Below are 16977 nucleotides of genomic sequence, written 5' to 3'. Positions count from 1 at the left end.
GCCATGTGTGTCATGAACCGTAATGCTAGGTAGCGGACACAGACACACACAATTAAAGATTTTTTTAAAACTTAAAATGCTAGCACGCTTGCAATGTTTTGTTTATTTAACAGTCTGATAACTGACACCTCTTGATCTGGATTATTGCATCAAAAACCTGAGACCATGTCTGTGCTGCAGCAATCCTGAGTATGCTGTTCAGGTGTGCACCTGTAAGTTGCAAACCTACTTCTGATTTGCTCACAGGCCTCATAGGACCCCTCTGGGGACCTGATCTGGCCCCTGGGCCACATGTTTGACACCCCTGGCTTAGATAGCATAGCTTAATAACAGAATAGTGACAGAATAGCTTAGGGACAGATTTGTAGGGTTCTCCTGAACACTGAATGGGACTAGCTATCCAAAGCTACTATTGGTTGTCCACATTTTTATCCCATCCTTCCTCCAAAGCCCTCAGGGTAGTGTACATGCCTCTCCTTTCCCCCGTTTTATTGGCACAACAACCCCGTGAGGTAGGTTAGGTTGACAGAGAGAGTGGCTAGCCCAAGTTTGCCAAGTCACCTTCACGGCAGGTTGGATATTTCTCAAACCTCCCCAAGTCTTGGCCTGACAGTTGAACCCTGGTGGCTCAAATATTTGAAAAACTGGCGCATTTTAAATATCAGCATTATCTTGAGAGCCGAAGAAGTACAATATGGATGCAGAAGACCTAGGCAGGACTGCTAGCCAGCAAATTTATTTTATTGCTTCACTTGGGGAACTCACTGCCATGAGATGTATTGATGACCATGAGCTTAGATGGCTCAAATGAGGACTGGAACAAGCCAGGGAGGGCAACTCCATGGATCACAGTTAGCCAGCCCACAATGGGTGTAGGGCTACCAAGCCCCTAGTCCAGGCGAGGCTTCCCCTGCCCAGCAGGTTCCCAATCTTCCAGCCCACATCGGGCTGATGAGGGGGACCTCCCCCAACATCGCTGGTGCGATGATGTCACCTGGAAGTGACGTCGCGCTGGCAACGGTGCGCGGCGACCACTCTAGGCATTTCTGGGAAAACTCTAGCCATTTGGGAGGGGAAACTCTACGGTACAATAGGTACCGTAGAGTTTCCCCCTCCCAAATGGCTACAGCGTCCAGGGAAAACCATAGAGTTTTCCTGGAAATGCCTAGAGAGGCCGTGAGCAGAGGCACGGTGTGATGACATCACTTCCGGGTGACATCACTGCATTTCGCGCGCGCTTTGTGCGCACACGAAAGTCCTCCACCAGGGAGCAGAGGGGACTTGGCAACCCTAAATGGGTATGCTGAGGCAGCATTTTTCATGAACCCCAATTACGAAGAAGGGAGAGCTGCTCAGCGAATGTCTTCCTGCCCTACTTTTGGGCTTCCTAGGAGCAGGGCGTTTTTGTAGCAAGAACTCCTTTGCATATTAGGCCACACCCAATGATGTAGTCAATCCTCTTGGAGCTTCCAGGAGGCCCTGTACTAAGAGCCCTGAAAGCTCCTGGAGGATTGGCTACATCAGGGGGTGTGGCCTAATATGCAAGGAGTTCCTGCTACAAAAAAAAAGCCCTGCCTAGAAGCTTCTGATTAGCCACTGTGGGGAAGCAGCTAGATTAAGATGGACCTTTACTGAGGAGGAGAAGCTAGTCTTGGTCATAACAAGATCCTCCGTGTACAGAGAGACTACACCTGAGGGCAAATGGCGTGAGGGGTGGGGTCCAAACTGACAGGGCTATTCTCATATTTTATACTACAAGATGTCTGGATCTCAAACATGGGCTTCTCTTCCATTCCTGTAGCTGCAGAGAGCAAAGAGGATACAAGTAAAAAATGCATCATCCCTCCAGTGTTGGTGGTCCCAGCCCCATCCCTGGCGACACTGTCCTCTGATGACTCATTCAAGAGTGTGAAGGAATCGGAGGATGCTGCTGAAAAGGTATTTGGTTCGAAATGCATAAACTGGTCCCTTGTGAATTCTTCTGCAGTTTTGTAATCCTCAAGAGTTCCCACTTCATCTCTTCCTGAGTACTTCTTCCATACATCTAGTTTTCTATGCAGGTGTTTGCTAGTTTTTAAATTAGCTGTCTGATTCAAAAAATCTGAGGTATTTAATGAAGGAGAAGGAGGAGGGGAGGGGAGGGGAAGGGGAGAGGGAGGAGGAGAGGGTTTTTATACCTCAGTTTTCACTACCCAAGGGAGTCTCAGGGCAGCTTACAATCTCCTTCCCAGGGGTTTTTTTTACCAAAAAAAAGCCCAGCAGGGACTCATTTGTATATTAGGCCATATCCCTGATGTCACCATTGTTTCACACATGGCTTTTTGTAGAAAAAGCCCAGCAGGATCTCATTTGCATATTAGGCCACACACCCCTGATGCCAAGCCAGCCAGAACTGCGTTCCTGCTCAAAAAAAGCCCTGCTCCTTCCCTTCCTCTCCTCACAATGGACACTATGTGAGGTAGGTGGGGCTGAGAGAGCTCTGAAAGAACTGGGACTGACCCAAGGTCTCCTAGCTAGCTTCATGTGAAGGATCAAACCTGGCTTTCCAATGTAGAGTCTACTACTATTAATCACTACACAACACTGCATTAAAATTTATTCTGCTTTTCATGCAGTCATCCTGCACTTATTTCCCTCGCTATGGTAAACTATGAATGTTAATCTCTCCTTTGGAAATCAAGAGGACTTGAAAGGTCCTTCCTTCCTTCCTTCCTTCCTTCCTTCCTTCCTTCCTTCCTTCCTTCCTTCCTTCCTTCCTTCCTTCCTTCCTTCCTTCCTTCCTTCCTTCCTTCCTTCCTTCCTTCCTTCCTCCCTTCCATCTTCATCAACGTCTTTTTAGGCACCAAAGGATTTTAAATGATGAGCACGCCCTGATCAATTTGCTCTTTCTTGGTGCACGCAAAAGGCCTTCCCTCCTTCCTTCACCTGGAAAATGTTACTTCCTCCAAGCTCCTGCAGACGTGTAAAGAGAACCATTCAAGAGCTTGAGTGGCCACTGAGAAGCCGTCAAGCCAACCCTTCTGAGGGTCAAGCTAACAGAAGCATGGCTTGGCAACTTCTGCGGCCAACCTCGTGCCACCACAAAAAAAGGCCTCATCACTGATAGCCAGCCCCTGGACTTCTAGCTATTCACAGAGGCGGCGACTGCAAAACGTAATATGCGGGAGTTTTGTGCCAGTGTGTTTTCTTCAGACCATTATCTGCTTCCATCAGTGGGGGGAAGGTGCTGCTGAGTTGCAGCAGCCAGTTTATGGCAGGGTTTTTGAGGCAAGAGACATTCAGAGAGGGCTTGCCATTGCCTGCCTCTGCTTAGCAACACTGGCCATCCCTGGTGATCTCCCATCCAAGTACTAATCAGGGCTGGCCCAGGGCAGGCCCTAGACTGTCTTGCACCCTAGGCAAGGCTAGCACCACCACCCCACATCACATGGGGGGCACCCAATGTGGAACCCCCAGAAGGCCAGCGCCCTAAGCAATCACCTAGTTTGCCTGGTGGTAAGGCTAGCCCTGGGCTGACCGTGCTTAGCTTCCGAGAGCTAATGGGATTGAGTTAGCCTGGGCTGTCCAAGTCAGAGCAGTGCTTTCATCAACTGGTGCTTTCTCTAGGGTCTGGGAGGAACGACACCACCTGTCTTGATTGAGCCCGAGTTGGAAGCACCTAACCTTGGGGAGGAAGAGGCCAGCCACGCTGCCTCGGAGAACGATACCCCGGACAAATTGCACAGCCTCTTGAACTGTCAGGTCTGCCAGCTCTTTGTGCGCACAGTGGACAGACTTCTGGACAAAACAGAGGAAGCCATGGATCATTTCATGCCCCTGACTGAGGAGGAGATAAGTAAGTAAAATGGGAAGGAGGAGCCAGGCAGAAGGTGAGAGGATCAGTAAGGATTCAAAGCACCTTTTCAGTCCTGGCCCAGAACTGATGGAACTGTCTGCCAAATACCAACAGGGCCCTACTGGAACTTATGCAGTTCCACAGGGCCTGTAAGGCAGAGTTGTTCCGCCAGGCTTATGGCTGAGAACAGCAGCGGCTCCCAACTTGGCTGGCACTAGGGTTGCCAAGTCCCCTCAGTCTCCAGCGGGGGACTTTGAACGTGTGCTTTGTGTACGCGGCGCAATGACGTCACTCGGAAGTGATGTCATCACACTGGCAATGTTGTACGCCGGACACTCTAGCAATTTGGGAGGGAAAACTCTATGTACCAAATTGCTAGAGCATCTGGGAAAACCATAGAGTTTTCCCAGACACTCCTAGAGTAGCCAGCGTGTGACGTCACCAGTGCGATGACGTCACTTCCGAGTGACTTTGGTTGTTTTTACACTGACAGTTTGTGACTCTCTATCACTGCATTGGAAACTCACCTTTTACACTACCTAACGTTCTCACAACAGTTTTGCATCGTTGCTGCCTGAAGCATCTACATTTGTTTCGGTGAGATGGGTTCTGGCGCTGCTGCTACATTTTTTTCTACAGGCGTTTCAAACTTGTATTGTAGAAGTTTTCATGCGTTTTAAAAGACTCCTCGCCAACAGTAATTTGCATGAGAACTGACAGCACTTGTAATTTTTACATATCATTGCTTGCCTCATCTTGTAGGCAAAGGAGTTCCTGTTACACAAAAAAACCCCCCAACCCTGCTGGCACCTTTTGTTCATTCTCCAGAGTTGTTCTGTTCCTCTTCTTCCCTTCCCACAAGGTGGCCGGGCAGCCCAGAATGGAAAGTAATGAGTAGTTGTGCCATTTGGATTATTTTAGATCTCTGTATTAGTGCTGTTTATGTATTCTATTTTATGGTTTGTCTATGTTTTTATCAGTAGCAGTAGCAAGGATTTGGGCGATTCAGAAATATAACAACAACAACACAAGCATCAATCTATCAGCAACTTGGTCCAGTGCCTGGGAGGTTATTTACGTAGAATGAACAGCCAAACCAAAATCTGTATTAGGGTTGCCAATCCCCAGGTAGGGGCAGGGGATCCTCCAGTTTGGAGGCCCTCCCCCCGCTTCAGAGTAATCAGAAAGCAGGGGGAGGAATGTCTGCTGGACATTATTCCCTACGGAGACTGATTCCCATAGGGTATAATGGAGAATTGATCCCTGGGTATCTGGGGCTCAGGAGGGAGCTGTTTTCTGAGGTAGATGCACCAGATTTGCAACATAACATCTGGTGTTTCTCCTCAAAGCACCCTCCAAATTTCAAAAAGATAGGGAGTCCAATTCTATGAGCCCCAAAAGAAGGTGCCCCTATCGTTCATTATTTCCAATGGAGGGGAGGCATTTAAAAGGTGTGCGGTCCCTTTCTATGTGGTGGCCTGAACTCCCTTTGGAGTTCAATTATGTTTGTCAAAACCTGGCTCCTGGCTCCACCCCCAAAGTCCCCAGATACTTCTTGAATTGGACCTGGCAACTCTAATCTGTATGGGGTGGGGACAGGGAATCTCTACTAGTTCCTCTTATTTTTCTGTTGTAAAATAGAATACATAAAAGCCACAATACCACCTCTGGCCACCAATTGTGGTGGCGCTGTGGAGCAGCTGGGACCATGTCAGCAGTTCCCTTTGCTTGCTAGTTACCTAAGTAGCATGTAAACCAAGTTGCCTATGCCCTGTTCTGGAAACCCTTAGGTCAAGATTTCTGATCCTCTACTGTGAGAAAATATTGACCGTCAGCGTAAAACAAACAAATTTCAGGAAAGTTCATTTTTGTTATTTAATTTCGGAAAGAAACAATGCGGATTATTCAACAGAATGGGATGGAAAAAACATAGGAGCAACTATAAAAAAGGAGTTATAATTATTGATATTTCATATGTCAGTTGTTATTGACAGGCGCAAAGTCTGTGGAGATAGCTAACATCAGTGTCCTTTTTTTGAAAAGACACAGATCACATATGAACAATAGGGTGGGGCCTTTTTCAAAAATCTTTCCGTCGATTACTTTATAGTCCCTGTGAAATGAGTTATGGTTTCTACAGCCCTCTCCCTTTTAAAGTTTCAATCTGTAAATTGTCAAAAACTTGCTATGTCGGGAGCAAGGTCCATTGCTTTCTTCCCAACATTGAAGAGTAGGTCTTTATGCCCTGCTTTTCTCTACCCAAAGGAATCTGAAAGCTGCTTACAATCACCTTTCCCTTCCTTGTCCCCGCAACAGTCTCTTTGTGAGGTAGGTGAGGCTAAGAGAGCTCTGAGAGGACTGCAACTCACTACCCAGCAGACTTCAGGTAGAGGAGCAGGGAATCCAATCCTGTTCTCCGGATTAAGTCTGCCACTCTTAACCCTACACCATACTGGTTCCCAGAACCCAGGGCTTTTTTCCTAGGGGAACTTGGCAGAATGGAGTTCTGGAACCTCTTTGTCATGGCTGGCACGTGGGAGTAGGCCATGTAGGCAGCTGCCTGGTCTACAGTGCCCCGCTAGGTGCCCCCTCCGATGCCACCCAGTGGCTTGCTGCCCCTTCTGCCCAGCCAAGGCTTAGGCAGACAAAAGAGGTGGTGCGGCCTGGCTCCAAGCCTGCCTCCCCTGCGAGGAAATGCAGCCTCGGAGCGAGGCAGAGGCACTGCACTACCTCTTTCACCTGCCCGGGACTGGGCAGACAAAAGAGGCAATGCCGCACCTACCCGCCATTTCGATACCCTCACCGATCAGCTGATCGGCGGGGGTCTTTAAATGGGAGGGGGGAGAGATTAGCTGCTTCTGCCACTTCTCCGCCTAGTGGGGAGGCGGCAGAAGTAGCGGCACCTCCCCCTCATTTAAAGACCCCCCAGGGGGCCAGGGACGGGGATGGTGCAGGTGGGTCAGTGGCCTGGGGCAGCAAAACCCCCAGCACCGCCCCTGCTTTGTGGAAACGAAATTCTCAAAAAATGTTTAAAAGTTTATGCGTTTCTTCTTCATTTCCCTCTTGAGAGGTCTGGCACCTCTTTCCCCAGGAAAAAAAAGCCGTGCTTGAACCCATGTAGGGTTGCCAAGTCCAATTCAATAAATATCTGGGGACTTTGGGGGTGGAGCCAGGAGACTTTGGGGGTGGAGCCAGGGGACATTAGGGGTGGAGCCGAGATCGAGGCTGTGACAAGGATAATTGAACTCCAAAGGGAGTTCTGGCCATCACATTGAAAGGGACGGCACACCTTTTCAATGCCTTCCTTCCAAAAGAAATAATGAAGGATAGGGGCACCTTCTTTTGGGGCTCATAGAATTGGACCCCCTGGTCCAACCTTTTTGAAACTTGGGGGGCATTTTGGGGAGAGGCAGTAGATGCTATACTAAAAATTTGGTGCCTCTACCCCAAAAAACAGCCTCCCCATTGCCCCAGATACCCGCAGAGCAATTCTCCATGATTTTCTATGGGAATAAATCTCCATAGGGAATAACAGAGTTCCCAGCAGACATTTCCCTCCCCTCCCCCCGCTTTCTGACGACCCTGAAGCGGGGGGAGGGCCTCCAAACCGGGGGATCCCCTGTCCCCACCTGGGGATTGGCAACCCTAAACCCATGTCTATCAATCGCTGTGCCTACCTACCGATTGCATTTACGTCTTTTGCCGTTCTTCCAAAGAGCTGTGGACAGGGCTGTTTGTGATTTCCCTCTCCTCTGTTTTAGTCTCACAAACAGGGCTCTTTGGGGAGAAAAAGCCCAGCAGAAACTCATTTGCATTTTAGACCACACCCCCTTGATGTCACCGTTGTTTAACTGTAGGGTTTCGTGTAGAAAAAGCCCAGCAGGAATTCATTAACATACTAAGCCGCACCGTCTGATGCCAAGCCAGCCAGAACTGTGTTTTAGCTAAAAAAAAAAACCCTGCTCACAGACAATCACCTTGTGAGTTAAACATAGGCTGAGAGAGACAACCTGGCCCCAAAGTCACCTGGCAAATTTAACAGTAGAATGAAGATTTCAACTTAGGTCTCCTCAGTCCTTCCCTGCCTCAATGGCTCAGTCTGGGCACTCCTCTCATCCCCAGGGATTTTTTTTTTTTGTAGCAGGAACTTCTCTGCATATTAGGCCACAACCCCATGATGTAGCCAACCCTCTTGGAGCTTACAATAGGCCCTGTAAGAAGAGCCCTGTAAGCTCTCGGAGGATTGGCTACATCGGGGAGGTGTGGCCTAATAGGCAAAGGAGTTCCTGCTACAATAAAAGCCCTGCTTCACCTCCTCATGCAGGCAATTTGAAGCAAGCAGTCGAAGATATGGACACTTCCCCAGACGACCGCCAGAAGAAGGACTGCCTCGAAAGGATCACGGCTTTGTCTTCCCGCCTCCGTCAACAGGCTTACATGATGGCCTTGGGCAAGCTCCGGCTGGCCAGACGCAGTACTCAGAGTAACCTCTCCCATCTCCATCTGACTATTGACCTGGTAGGTCCGGCCTGGAGCAGATCTGCGTGTCACAGGGATCCTTGGAGGGGTGTGTGCGTACACGCACTGCATCTCAGAGATGTATTGACAGGGCTGGGCATCTCCAGCTTGGGAAATTCCTGAGGATTTGGGGGTTGCCTGGGGAAAGCAGATTGGAGCCCAGGAGGCCAGCCGGGGCGCGATGCCACAGAATCTGCCTTCTGAAGCTGCCATTTCCTCCTGGGGAACTGAGCTCTGTAGCCTGGAGCAGTGTTACCTCCAAGCTGTGGACTCTTCTGAGCAGGGCCTTTTATGTAGAGGCGCTCCTTTGCATATTAGGCCACACTCCCCCGATGTAGCCAATTCTCCTGGAGCTTCCAGTAGGCCCTGTACAAAGAGCCCTGTAAGGAATTCTAGCAGGACCTCCTTTGCAAATTAGGCCACACACCCCTGATGTAGTCAATTCTCCTGGAGCTTCCAGTAGGCCCTGTCCAAAGAGCCCTGTAAGGAATTCTAGCAGGAGCTCCTTTGCCTATTAGGCCACACACCCCTGATGTAGTCAATTCTCCTGGAGCTTCCAGCAGGCCCTGTACAAAGAGCCCTGTAAGGAATTCTAGCAAGAGCTCCTTTGCCTATTAGGCCACACCCCCCTGATGTAGTCAATTCTCCTGGAGCTGACAGTAGGCCCTGTACGGAATTCTAGCAGGACCTCCTTTGCATATTAGGCCACACTCCCCTGATGTAGCCAATCCTCCTGGAGCTTCCAGTAGGCCCTGTACAAAGAGCCCTGTAAGGAATTCTAGCAGGACCTCCTTTGCATATTAGGCCACACCCCCCTGATGTAGCCAATCCTCCTGGAGCTTCCAGTAGGCCCTGTACAAAGAGCCCTGTAAGGAATTCTAGCAGGAGCTCCTTTGCCTATTAGGCCACACCCCCCTGATGTAGTCAATTCTCCTGGAGCTTCCAGTAGGCCCTGTACAAAGAGCCCTGTAAGGAATTCTAGCAAGAGCTCCTTTGCCTATTAGGCCACACCCCCCTGATGTAGTCAGTTCTCCTGGAGCTTACAGTAGGCACTGTACAAAGAGCCCTGTAAGGAATTCTAGCAGGACCTCCTTTGCATATTAGGCCACACTCCCCTGATGTAGCCAATCCTCCTGGAGCTGACAGTAGGCCCTGTGCTAAGAGCCCTGTAAGCTCTTGGAGGACTGGCTACATCAGGGGGGTGAGGCCTACTATGCAAAGGAGGTCCTGCTACAAAAAAAAAAGCCCTGCTTGTGAGCAAAAATTCTACTTTGTGAGCTACTGGCATTAAAGTTGTGAGTGAGCAATTTGGCTGCTGCATAAATTCGTTTGCTCAGGGGCCATTTTTCCCGAGCAGGGACAAAAATGTGTGAGTTGGAGGCTAAAAAACTGTGCGCTGACTCGCAATAACTTGGCTCTTAGAGGGAACACTGGTCTTCATTGCCAAGTGGACAACCAGCTGGAATTTGTTGCCAGAGGATGCAGTGATGGCCACGGGCATAGACTGCTTCAAAAGGGGATTAGACAGATACATGGAGAAGTCTGTCAGTGGCTACTAGCCGTTGTGCCTAAAGGGAACCTCCATGTTCAGGGGCACTAATCCTCTGAATAACAGTGTTGGGAAGCAGGAGAAGGCCCTCTGGAAGCTGGCCCCCGTGTGAGACAGGATGCTAAGAACATAAGAGAAGCCATGTTGGATCAGGCCAACGTAGGGTTGCCAAGTCCAATTCAAGAAATATCTGGGGACTTTGGGGGTAGAGCCAGGAGACTTTGGGGGCGGAGCCAGGAGCAAGGTTGTGACAAGCATTATTGAACTCCAAGGGAGTTCTGGCCATCACATTTAAAGGGACAGCACACCTTTTAGAATGCCTTCCTTCCATAGAAAATAATGAAGGATAGGGGCACCTTCTTTTGGGGCTCATAGAATTGGACCCCCTGGTCCAATCCTTTTGAAACATGGGAGGTATTTTGAGGAGAGGCACTAGATGCTATACAGAAAATTTGGCACCTCTACCTCAAAAAACAGCCCCCCCAGAGCCCCTGACACCCGCGGATCAATTCCCCATCATTCCCTATGGGAATCGTTCCTGGAGGTGCATAATGGCTGTGGGGGTGGAGCTTCCCCCGCTGGCCAGCTGGCTGGGGGAGGGGGGAAGCCTGTAAAACCAGGGGATCCCCTGCTGGGACCTGGGGATTGGGAAGCCTAGGCCAACGTCCCATCCAGTCCAACACTCTGTGTCACACAATGGCCAAAAACAAAACCCAAGTGCCATCAGGAGGTTCATAAGTGGGGCTAGAAGCCCTTCCACTTTGCCCACCCCCCCTGGCTGCACTTAGATGGACCACTGGTCTGATCCCAACAGGGCTTTTCTTATGTTCTAATGAAGGCCTCGGCCTCTATGCCCTGATGTTGGTCCTCCAGAGGAACTGCTTGGCCACTGTGTGAGACAGGATGCTGGGCTAGAGGGACCACTGGTCTGATGCTGCAGGACTCTTCTGATGTCCTTATGAAGGCCTCGGCCTCTCTTCCCTGTTCTTGGCCCTCCAGAAGAACTGGTTGCCCACTGTGTGAGACAGGATGCTGGGCTAGATGGACCACTGGTCTGACCCAGCAAGCTTCTTCTTATGTTCTTAAGTCCCCTCCATGAAAACAAGTAAGGAGAAAGAGCCCCACCAGGAGGCTTGTAACCCTGTGCCACGTGTCCCATGAAGGCCACTTATGAATGGGGGTGGGGAAAAAGAAGAAGTAACTGTGGTTGGTACATCACAGGGACCTTGGTGGGGGGTACCAGGTATCTTAGGGCACCCTGCTCACAGAGACACATTGCATACTTCCTACCCATTCATCCCAGTCTGGAGATTGGCCCCTTCTGATCCAATCTAACTTCCAAAGAGGATATAGTGTTCTTTCTATGTGCACACCTGCCACAGCTTTAATCTCCTTCCTGCCAATGTGTGTTTCGCTTTGTTACTGATGCACATGTGGGCGTTGCTAAAACAGACTCTGGTCACGGACTTGAGATTATTTTTACCCTGCCCTTCTCTCTGAATCAGAGTCCCAGAATGGCTTACAATCTCCTTTATCTTCCCCCACAACAGACACCCCGTGAGGTGGATGGGGCTGAGAGAGCTCTCACAGAAGCTGCCGTTTCAAGGATAACTCTTGCGAGCGGAGGTAGAATTCTAGCAGGAGCTCCTTTGCGTATTAGGCCACACACCCCTGATGTAGCCAATTCTCCAAGAGCTTCCAGGGCTCTTCTTACAGGGCCTACCATAAGCTCCAGGAGGATTGGCTACATCAGGGGGTGTGGCCTAATATGCAAAGGAGCTCCTGCTAGAATTCCACCCCTGCTTGTGAGAGCTCTGGCTGACCCAAGGCCATTCCAGGAGCTGCAAGTGAAGGAGTGGGGAATCAAACCTGGTTCTTCCAAATAAGAGTCCGCACACTCAACCACTACACTAAACTGGCTCGCAACAGGCCCCTTTTGAAGCAGGTGGGGCTGAGAGAGCTCTGAGAGAACGGGGATTGGCCCAAGGTCACCCAGCAGGCTCTTTGTGGTGGAGGATCCAATTAAGACCTTCAGATTAGAGTCCTTCAGTCTTCAACACCATGCCAGCTCACAATAATGCGAAAGCAATTCAGGAAACGTGAACGCAAACAGGTGACCTCGGTGCCACATTTGTGACGCCACATCTTGATCTCTTGTTTTCTTCTGTTGTCCCCTCCCCGCCCCCCCCAAATGTGGCCAATATCAGATTGAGCACGCACAGCAAGATGCAGAGCCAGAAGTCAAGAGAAGCCACGTAATGCTGAACGAGATATGTGCCCGCTGGAGTCAGGAAAGAGAGAGCACCGGAGATCTCCAGCCAAGCAAACAAGAAGAAAGACAGAGCGCCGAAGAGCTTCCACCAAAGAAAGAAGAGGAAAGAGAGAGCGTCAAAGAGCTTCCGCCAGAGAAAGAAGAGGAAAAACAGAGCGCCGAAGAGCTTCCGCCAGACAAAGAAGAGGAAAGAGAGAGTGTCAAAGATCTTCCATCGGACAAAGAGGAGGAAAGAGAGAGTGTCAAAGACCTTCCATCGGACAAAGAGGAGGAAAGAGAGAGTGTCAAAGACCTTCCATCGGACAAAGAGGAGGAAAGAGAGAGTGTCAAAGACCTTCCATCAGCCAAAGAGGAGGAAAGAGAGAGTGTCAAAGACCTTCCATCGGCCAAAGAGGAGGAAAGAGAGAGTGTCAAAGACCTTCTGCCAGACAAAGAAGAGGAAAAACAGAGCGCTGAAGAGCTTCCACCAGACAAAGAAGAGGAAAGAGAGAGCGTTGAAGAGCTTCCGCCAGACAAAGAGGAAGAACAGAGAGTTGAAGAGCTTCCGCCAGACAAAGAAGAGGAAAGACAGAGTGCTGGAGAGCTTCCGCCATACGAACAGGAGGAAGTTTCGGCCTTAAGTGGTGGCCAGATTGAAGCTGCTGCACCTCTCCCAGTGGCCAAAAGTGCTGTGGAGGCCGAGGTGCGTAAGGATGAAATTGCAACAGAGGCTGGCATATCTCCTCTTGCTGCACAGAAAAGGCCAATGGAGTCTGATGAGTCTTCTGACGAGGATTACCTCAGCGACGATGCTCTAATGATTATGACCGTACCTGGCTGTAGAGAAGAACACGGCTTCCGTACTCCCGAAGTACCTTTTCCTTCCCTGTTTTGCATCCTTAAAGTCCTCTGGGGAATCCCTAAACTGGTTGCTGTGGCCCACTAGTGTGAGAGACATCCATTAAATAATTCAAGGCCCCCACAAGGTCCTGGGGAGGGTTGGGGTGAGGAGGCTGCCTGCCGCAGCTCTGTATGAAGAGTTACTCTGGGTGGCCAAACTTGCTTAATGTAAGAGCCACACAGAGTAAATATCAGATTTTTGAGAGCCGCAAGGATGGATGGAAGGAAGGAAAATAAATGGAGGGGAGGGAAGGGAAGGGATGTGGGAGGGAGAGGTGGAAAGAAAACAACTTTAACTTTGAATGCATCCTCCAAGCCGCCAGTTGGCTTGGCTTGGAGAAGTGATTTGAAGAGAGAAATGCCTTTTCCAAATAGGTAGACAGGGCTGTGCGGGCTTCGAGAGCCACACAATGTGTGTGAACAAGCCACGTGTGGCTCCTGAGCCGCAGTTTAGTCACCCCTGCTCTGAAAGTACCCCTATGTTGGGAAATGTGGACTGGGATCTCCACGCCAGTTGCAGTTCAAAGATTTGGTCACTCCCAACAGCAGCAGAATCATTGATTCTCTAAAGATGACCCCTGTTGTGTCTCTGTGAATCACTGTTTGGGGCTTCCAATCACGAGTGTTGACTCAGCTGCAGGGACTCATGAAAAGTGTGTGGGGCTCTGTGGTAGAGCATCTGCTTTGCAGAAGGCCCTGAATTCACTCTTCAGCAGCACAGGCCATAGTTAGGTGATGTCTAATTCCTCTACCCGAGAAGCACTGCTAGAAGAGACAGTACCAGGGCTTTTTTTGTAGCAGAAACTCCTACATTGGCCGCACCCCCCTGATGTAGCCAGTCCTCCTGGAGCTTACAGTAGGCCCTGTACTAAGAGCCCTGTAAGCTCTTGGAGGATTGGCTACATAAGAGGGGTGTGGTCTATTATGCAAAGGAGTTCCTGCTACAAAATAAAAGCCCTGGACGGTACTGATCTTAAAAGTCCAGTAATCTGACTCAATATCAGGCAGCTTTGTGTGTTCAATCTCAGTGTGCTGAGGAGGTTCTTCAAGGGATCCTGCTGAGTAAAAGGAACCTCCGAGGGTCGGCGGCCCCAAGGTGGGAGTGGGGAATTGCTTGATAGTGTGGGCTCTGCCCCCAGTGGCCAGGACCCCACGTGACATCTCCAGCATCATGATGTCACGTGGAAGTGATAGGGTTGCCATGTCCGACTCAAGAAAGGACTTTGTGGGTGGAGCCAGGAGACTTTGGGTTTGGAGCCTGGAGCAAGGTGGTGACAAACGTGATTGAACTCCAACGGGATTCTGGCCATCACATTTAAAGGGACCACACACCTTTTCAATGCCTTCCCTCCATTTGGAAACAATGAAGGATAGGGGCACCTTCTTTGGGGGCTCATAGAATTGGAACCCCTGCTCCAATCTTTTTGAAACTTGGGGGGTGTTTTGAGGAGAGGCACCGGAGGCTATGCTGAAAATTTGGTGCCTCTACCACAAAAACAGGCCCCCTCAGGTCTCCTAATGCCCACAATATGATTCTCCATTTATTTAAAGTTTAAAGAAAGCAGACAATATGGCTCGAAGTGCGAGAGGGCTGGCCCACTACACGACCACCCACACGCCTCGACTTGAGCGTCTTTCTCCAATCACCTGCAGGAATAGCTGCGCCCACTGCCTGCACACCCTTTCCCTGATGGTGCTGGGTGCAGTTAGGAGTGCTGCTGCCACAGCCCAATGTTTCCCACACCACCTGCACGGCCTCCAGCAGTGCTACGCAGCAGGGAACACAAAAAATGACAAAGCCCTCACAAGCAAGCCTGGGAAGGATGCTTTTGCAGCCTCAGAGGAGATCTGTGACTAGGGAGTCAGCCTCAGGGGGTCCCACAGAAGCCACAGACCCTCGCAGTTTCAGCAAATGCTGATGTTAGCCCTGCCGGGTAGGGCAGAAACTAGGGTTGCCAAATACAATTCAAGAAATATCTGGAGATTTTTGGGGGTGGAGCCAGGAAGCAGAAGAAGAAGAAGAAGATGATGATATTGGATTTATATCCCGCCCTCCACTCCGAAGAGTCTCAGAGCGGCTCACAATCTCCTTTACCTTCCTCCCCCACAACAGACACCCTGTGAGGTGGGTGGGGCTGGAGAGGGCTCTCCCAGCAGCTGCCCTTTCAAGGACAACCTCTGCCAGAGCTATGGCTGACCCAAGGCCATTCCAGCAGGTGCAAGTGGAGGAGTGGGGAATCAAACCCGGTTCTCCCAGATAAGAGTCCGCATACTTAACCACTACACCAAACTGGCTCTCGGAGGTGGAGCCAGGAGCAAGGTTGTGACAAGCATAACTGAACTCCAAAGGATGGCCATCACATCTCAAGGGACTGCACACCTTTTAAATGCCTTCCCTCCACTGGAAATAATGAAGGATGAAGTACCTTCTTTGGGGGCTCATAGAATCGGACCCCAGGGTCCAATCTTTTTGAAACTTGGCAGGTATTTTGAGGAAGCATCAGATGCTATGCTGCAGATTTGGTGCCTCTATCTAAAAAGAAAAAAAAAACAGCCCCCCCAGAGCCCAAGATACCCATGGATCGATTCTGCATTATACCCTATGGGAATTGGTCTTCATAGGGAATAATGGAGTACCCAGCAGACATTTCCCTCCCCACCCCACTTCCTGATGACCCTGAAGCAGGGGGAGGGCCTCCAAACTGGTGGATCCCCTGCTCCCACCTGGGGATTGGCAGCCCTACCAGAAATTTTTGTTATGCATTCCAACTTTTTGGGATAGGGTTACCAATCCCATTGAGGATGGGATTCCCTGGTTTGGAGGCCCTCCCCCACCTCATGGTTATCAGAAAAGGGGAGGGTGAATGTCCTCTGGGCATTATACCATAGGGCAGGGCTTTTTTTTTAACAAGAACTCCTTTGCATATTAGGCTACACCCCCTGATGTAGCCAATCCTCCTGGAGCTGACAGTAGGCCCTGTACTAAGAGCCCTGTAAGCGCTTGGAGGATTGGCTACATCAGGGGTGGGTGGCCTAATAAGCAAAGGAGTTCCTGCTACAAAAAAAGCTCTGCCATAGTGTATAATAGAGAATTGACCTGTGGGGCTCTGGAGGGACTGTTTATAAGGTTGAGGTGCTAGATTTAAGGCACAGTATCTGGTGCCTCTCCTCAAGAACACCCCCAAGTTTCAAAAAGGTTGGACCTGAGGGTCCAATTCTATGAGCCTCAAAAGAAGGGGCCTCTATTCTCCATTATTTCCAAGGTAGGGAAGGCATTTAAAAGCATGGTCCCTTTAAATGTGATGGCCAGAACTCCCTTGGAGTTCAATCGTGCTTGTCTCTCCCTTGCCCCTGGCTCCGCCCCCAAAGTTCCCAGATATTTCCTGAGTCGGACCAGGCAACCCTATTTTGGGGGAGGTATTTGTGAATTTCATGCATTGTGCAAGGGGTTGGACTAGATGACCCTGGAGGGTCCCTTCCAAATCTATGTTTCTAATAAATGGATGCTTTTTTTCCTTCTGCCAGGTAGAATCTAAGACCTTGGAAATGTCCCGCACCGTGACCCTCGACCTCCTGAGCACCTATAAGAACCTCTTGGCCACTCTGAAAGACCTGCCGCTCAACCTCAAGCGCAAGCTGAACCAAAGTTACCAGCACATGGCAGAGCTGCATGCGAGATTCAGCATGGCCCGCTCCTTCGCCGACATCCCGGGCAGCATCTTGGCGAAGGGCTTGGAGATCATGGTTCAAGCGCAGGAGTCTATGGACGAAGTGATGGAGTTTGCCTTCCAACACCCCTTAAGCTTGTTGGGCCAAGATCAACCCCTAGCGACGGCAACACCTTCTGCCCAGGAGAAGGAAGAAACGGACATCCTGAAAATCCAAGCCGCCTATGATCCCAAAGGTTGTGAGGACAAGTTCTAA

The 16977-nt window shown here is 50.1% G+C and overlaps 1 protein-coding gene across 1 annotated transcript in view; it reads left to right on the top strand.

Annotated features, from left to right (window-relative positions):
- The window catches only part of LOC132567410 (RNA-binding protein 25-like), a 32396-nt gene extending 15419 nt beyond the window's left edge, over positions 1-16977 (top strand). The window contains exons 8-12 of the mRNA XM_060233085.1: positions 1802-1938; positions 3607-3835; positions 8160-8353; positions 12110-13024; positions 16579-16977. Coding sequence (XP_060089068.1) covers positions 1802-1938; positions 3607-3835; positions 8160-8353; positions 12110-13024; positions 16579-16977 — 1874 coding nt within the window. The remainder of the gene's footprint in view (positions 1-1801; positions 1939-3606; positions 3836-8159; positions 8354-12109; positions 13025-16578) is intronic.

Source organism: Heteronotia binoei, chromosome 2 (genome assembly GCF_032191835.1).
Source record: "Heteronotia binoei isolate CCM8104 ecotype False Entrance Well chromosome 2, APGP_CSIRO_Hbin_v1, whole genome shotgun sequence".
In the NCBI taxonomy this organism is placed as follows: Eukaryota; Metazoa; Chordata; class Lepidosauria; order Squamata; family Gekkonidae; genus Heteronotia; species Heteronotia binoei.
The sequence above is the reverse complement of the archived record's forward strand: the minus strand, read 5'-3'. Positions and strand labels throughout refer to the sequence as shown.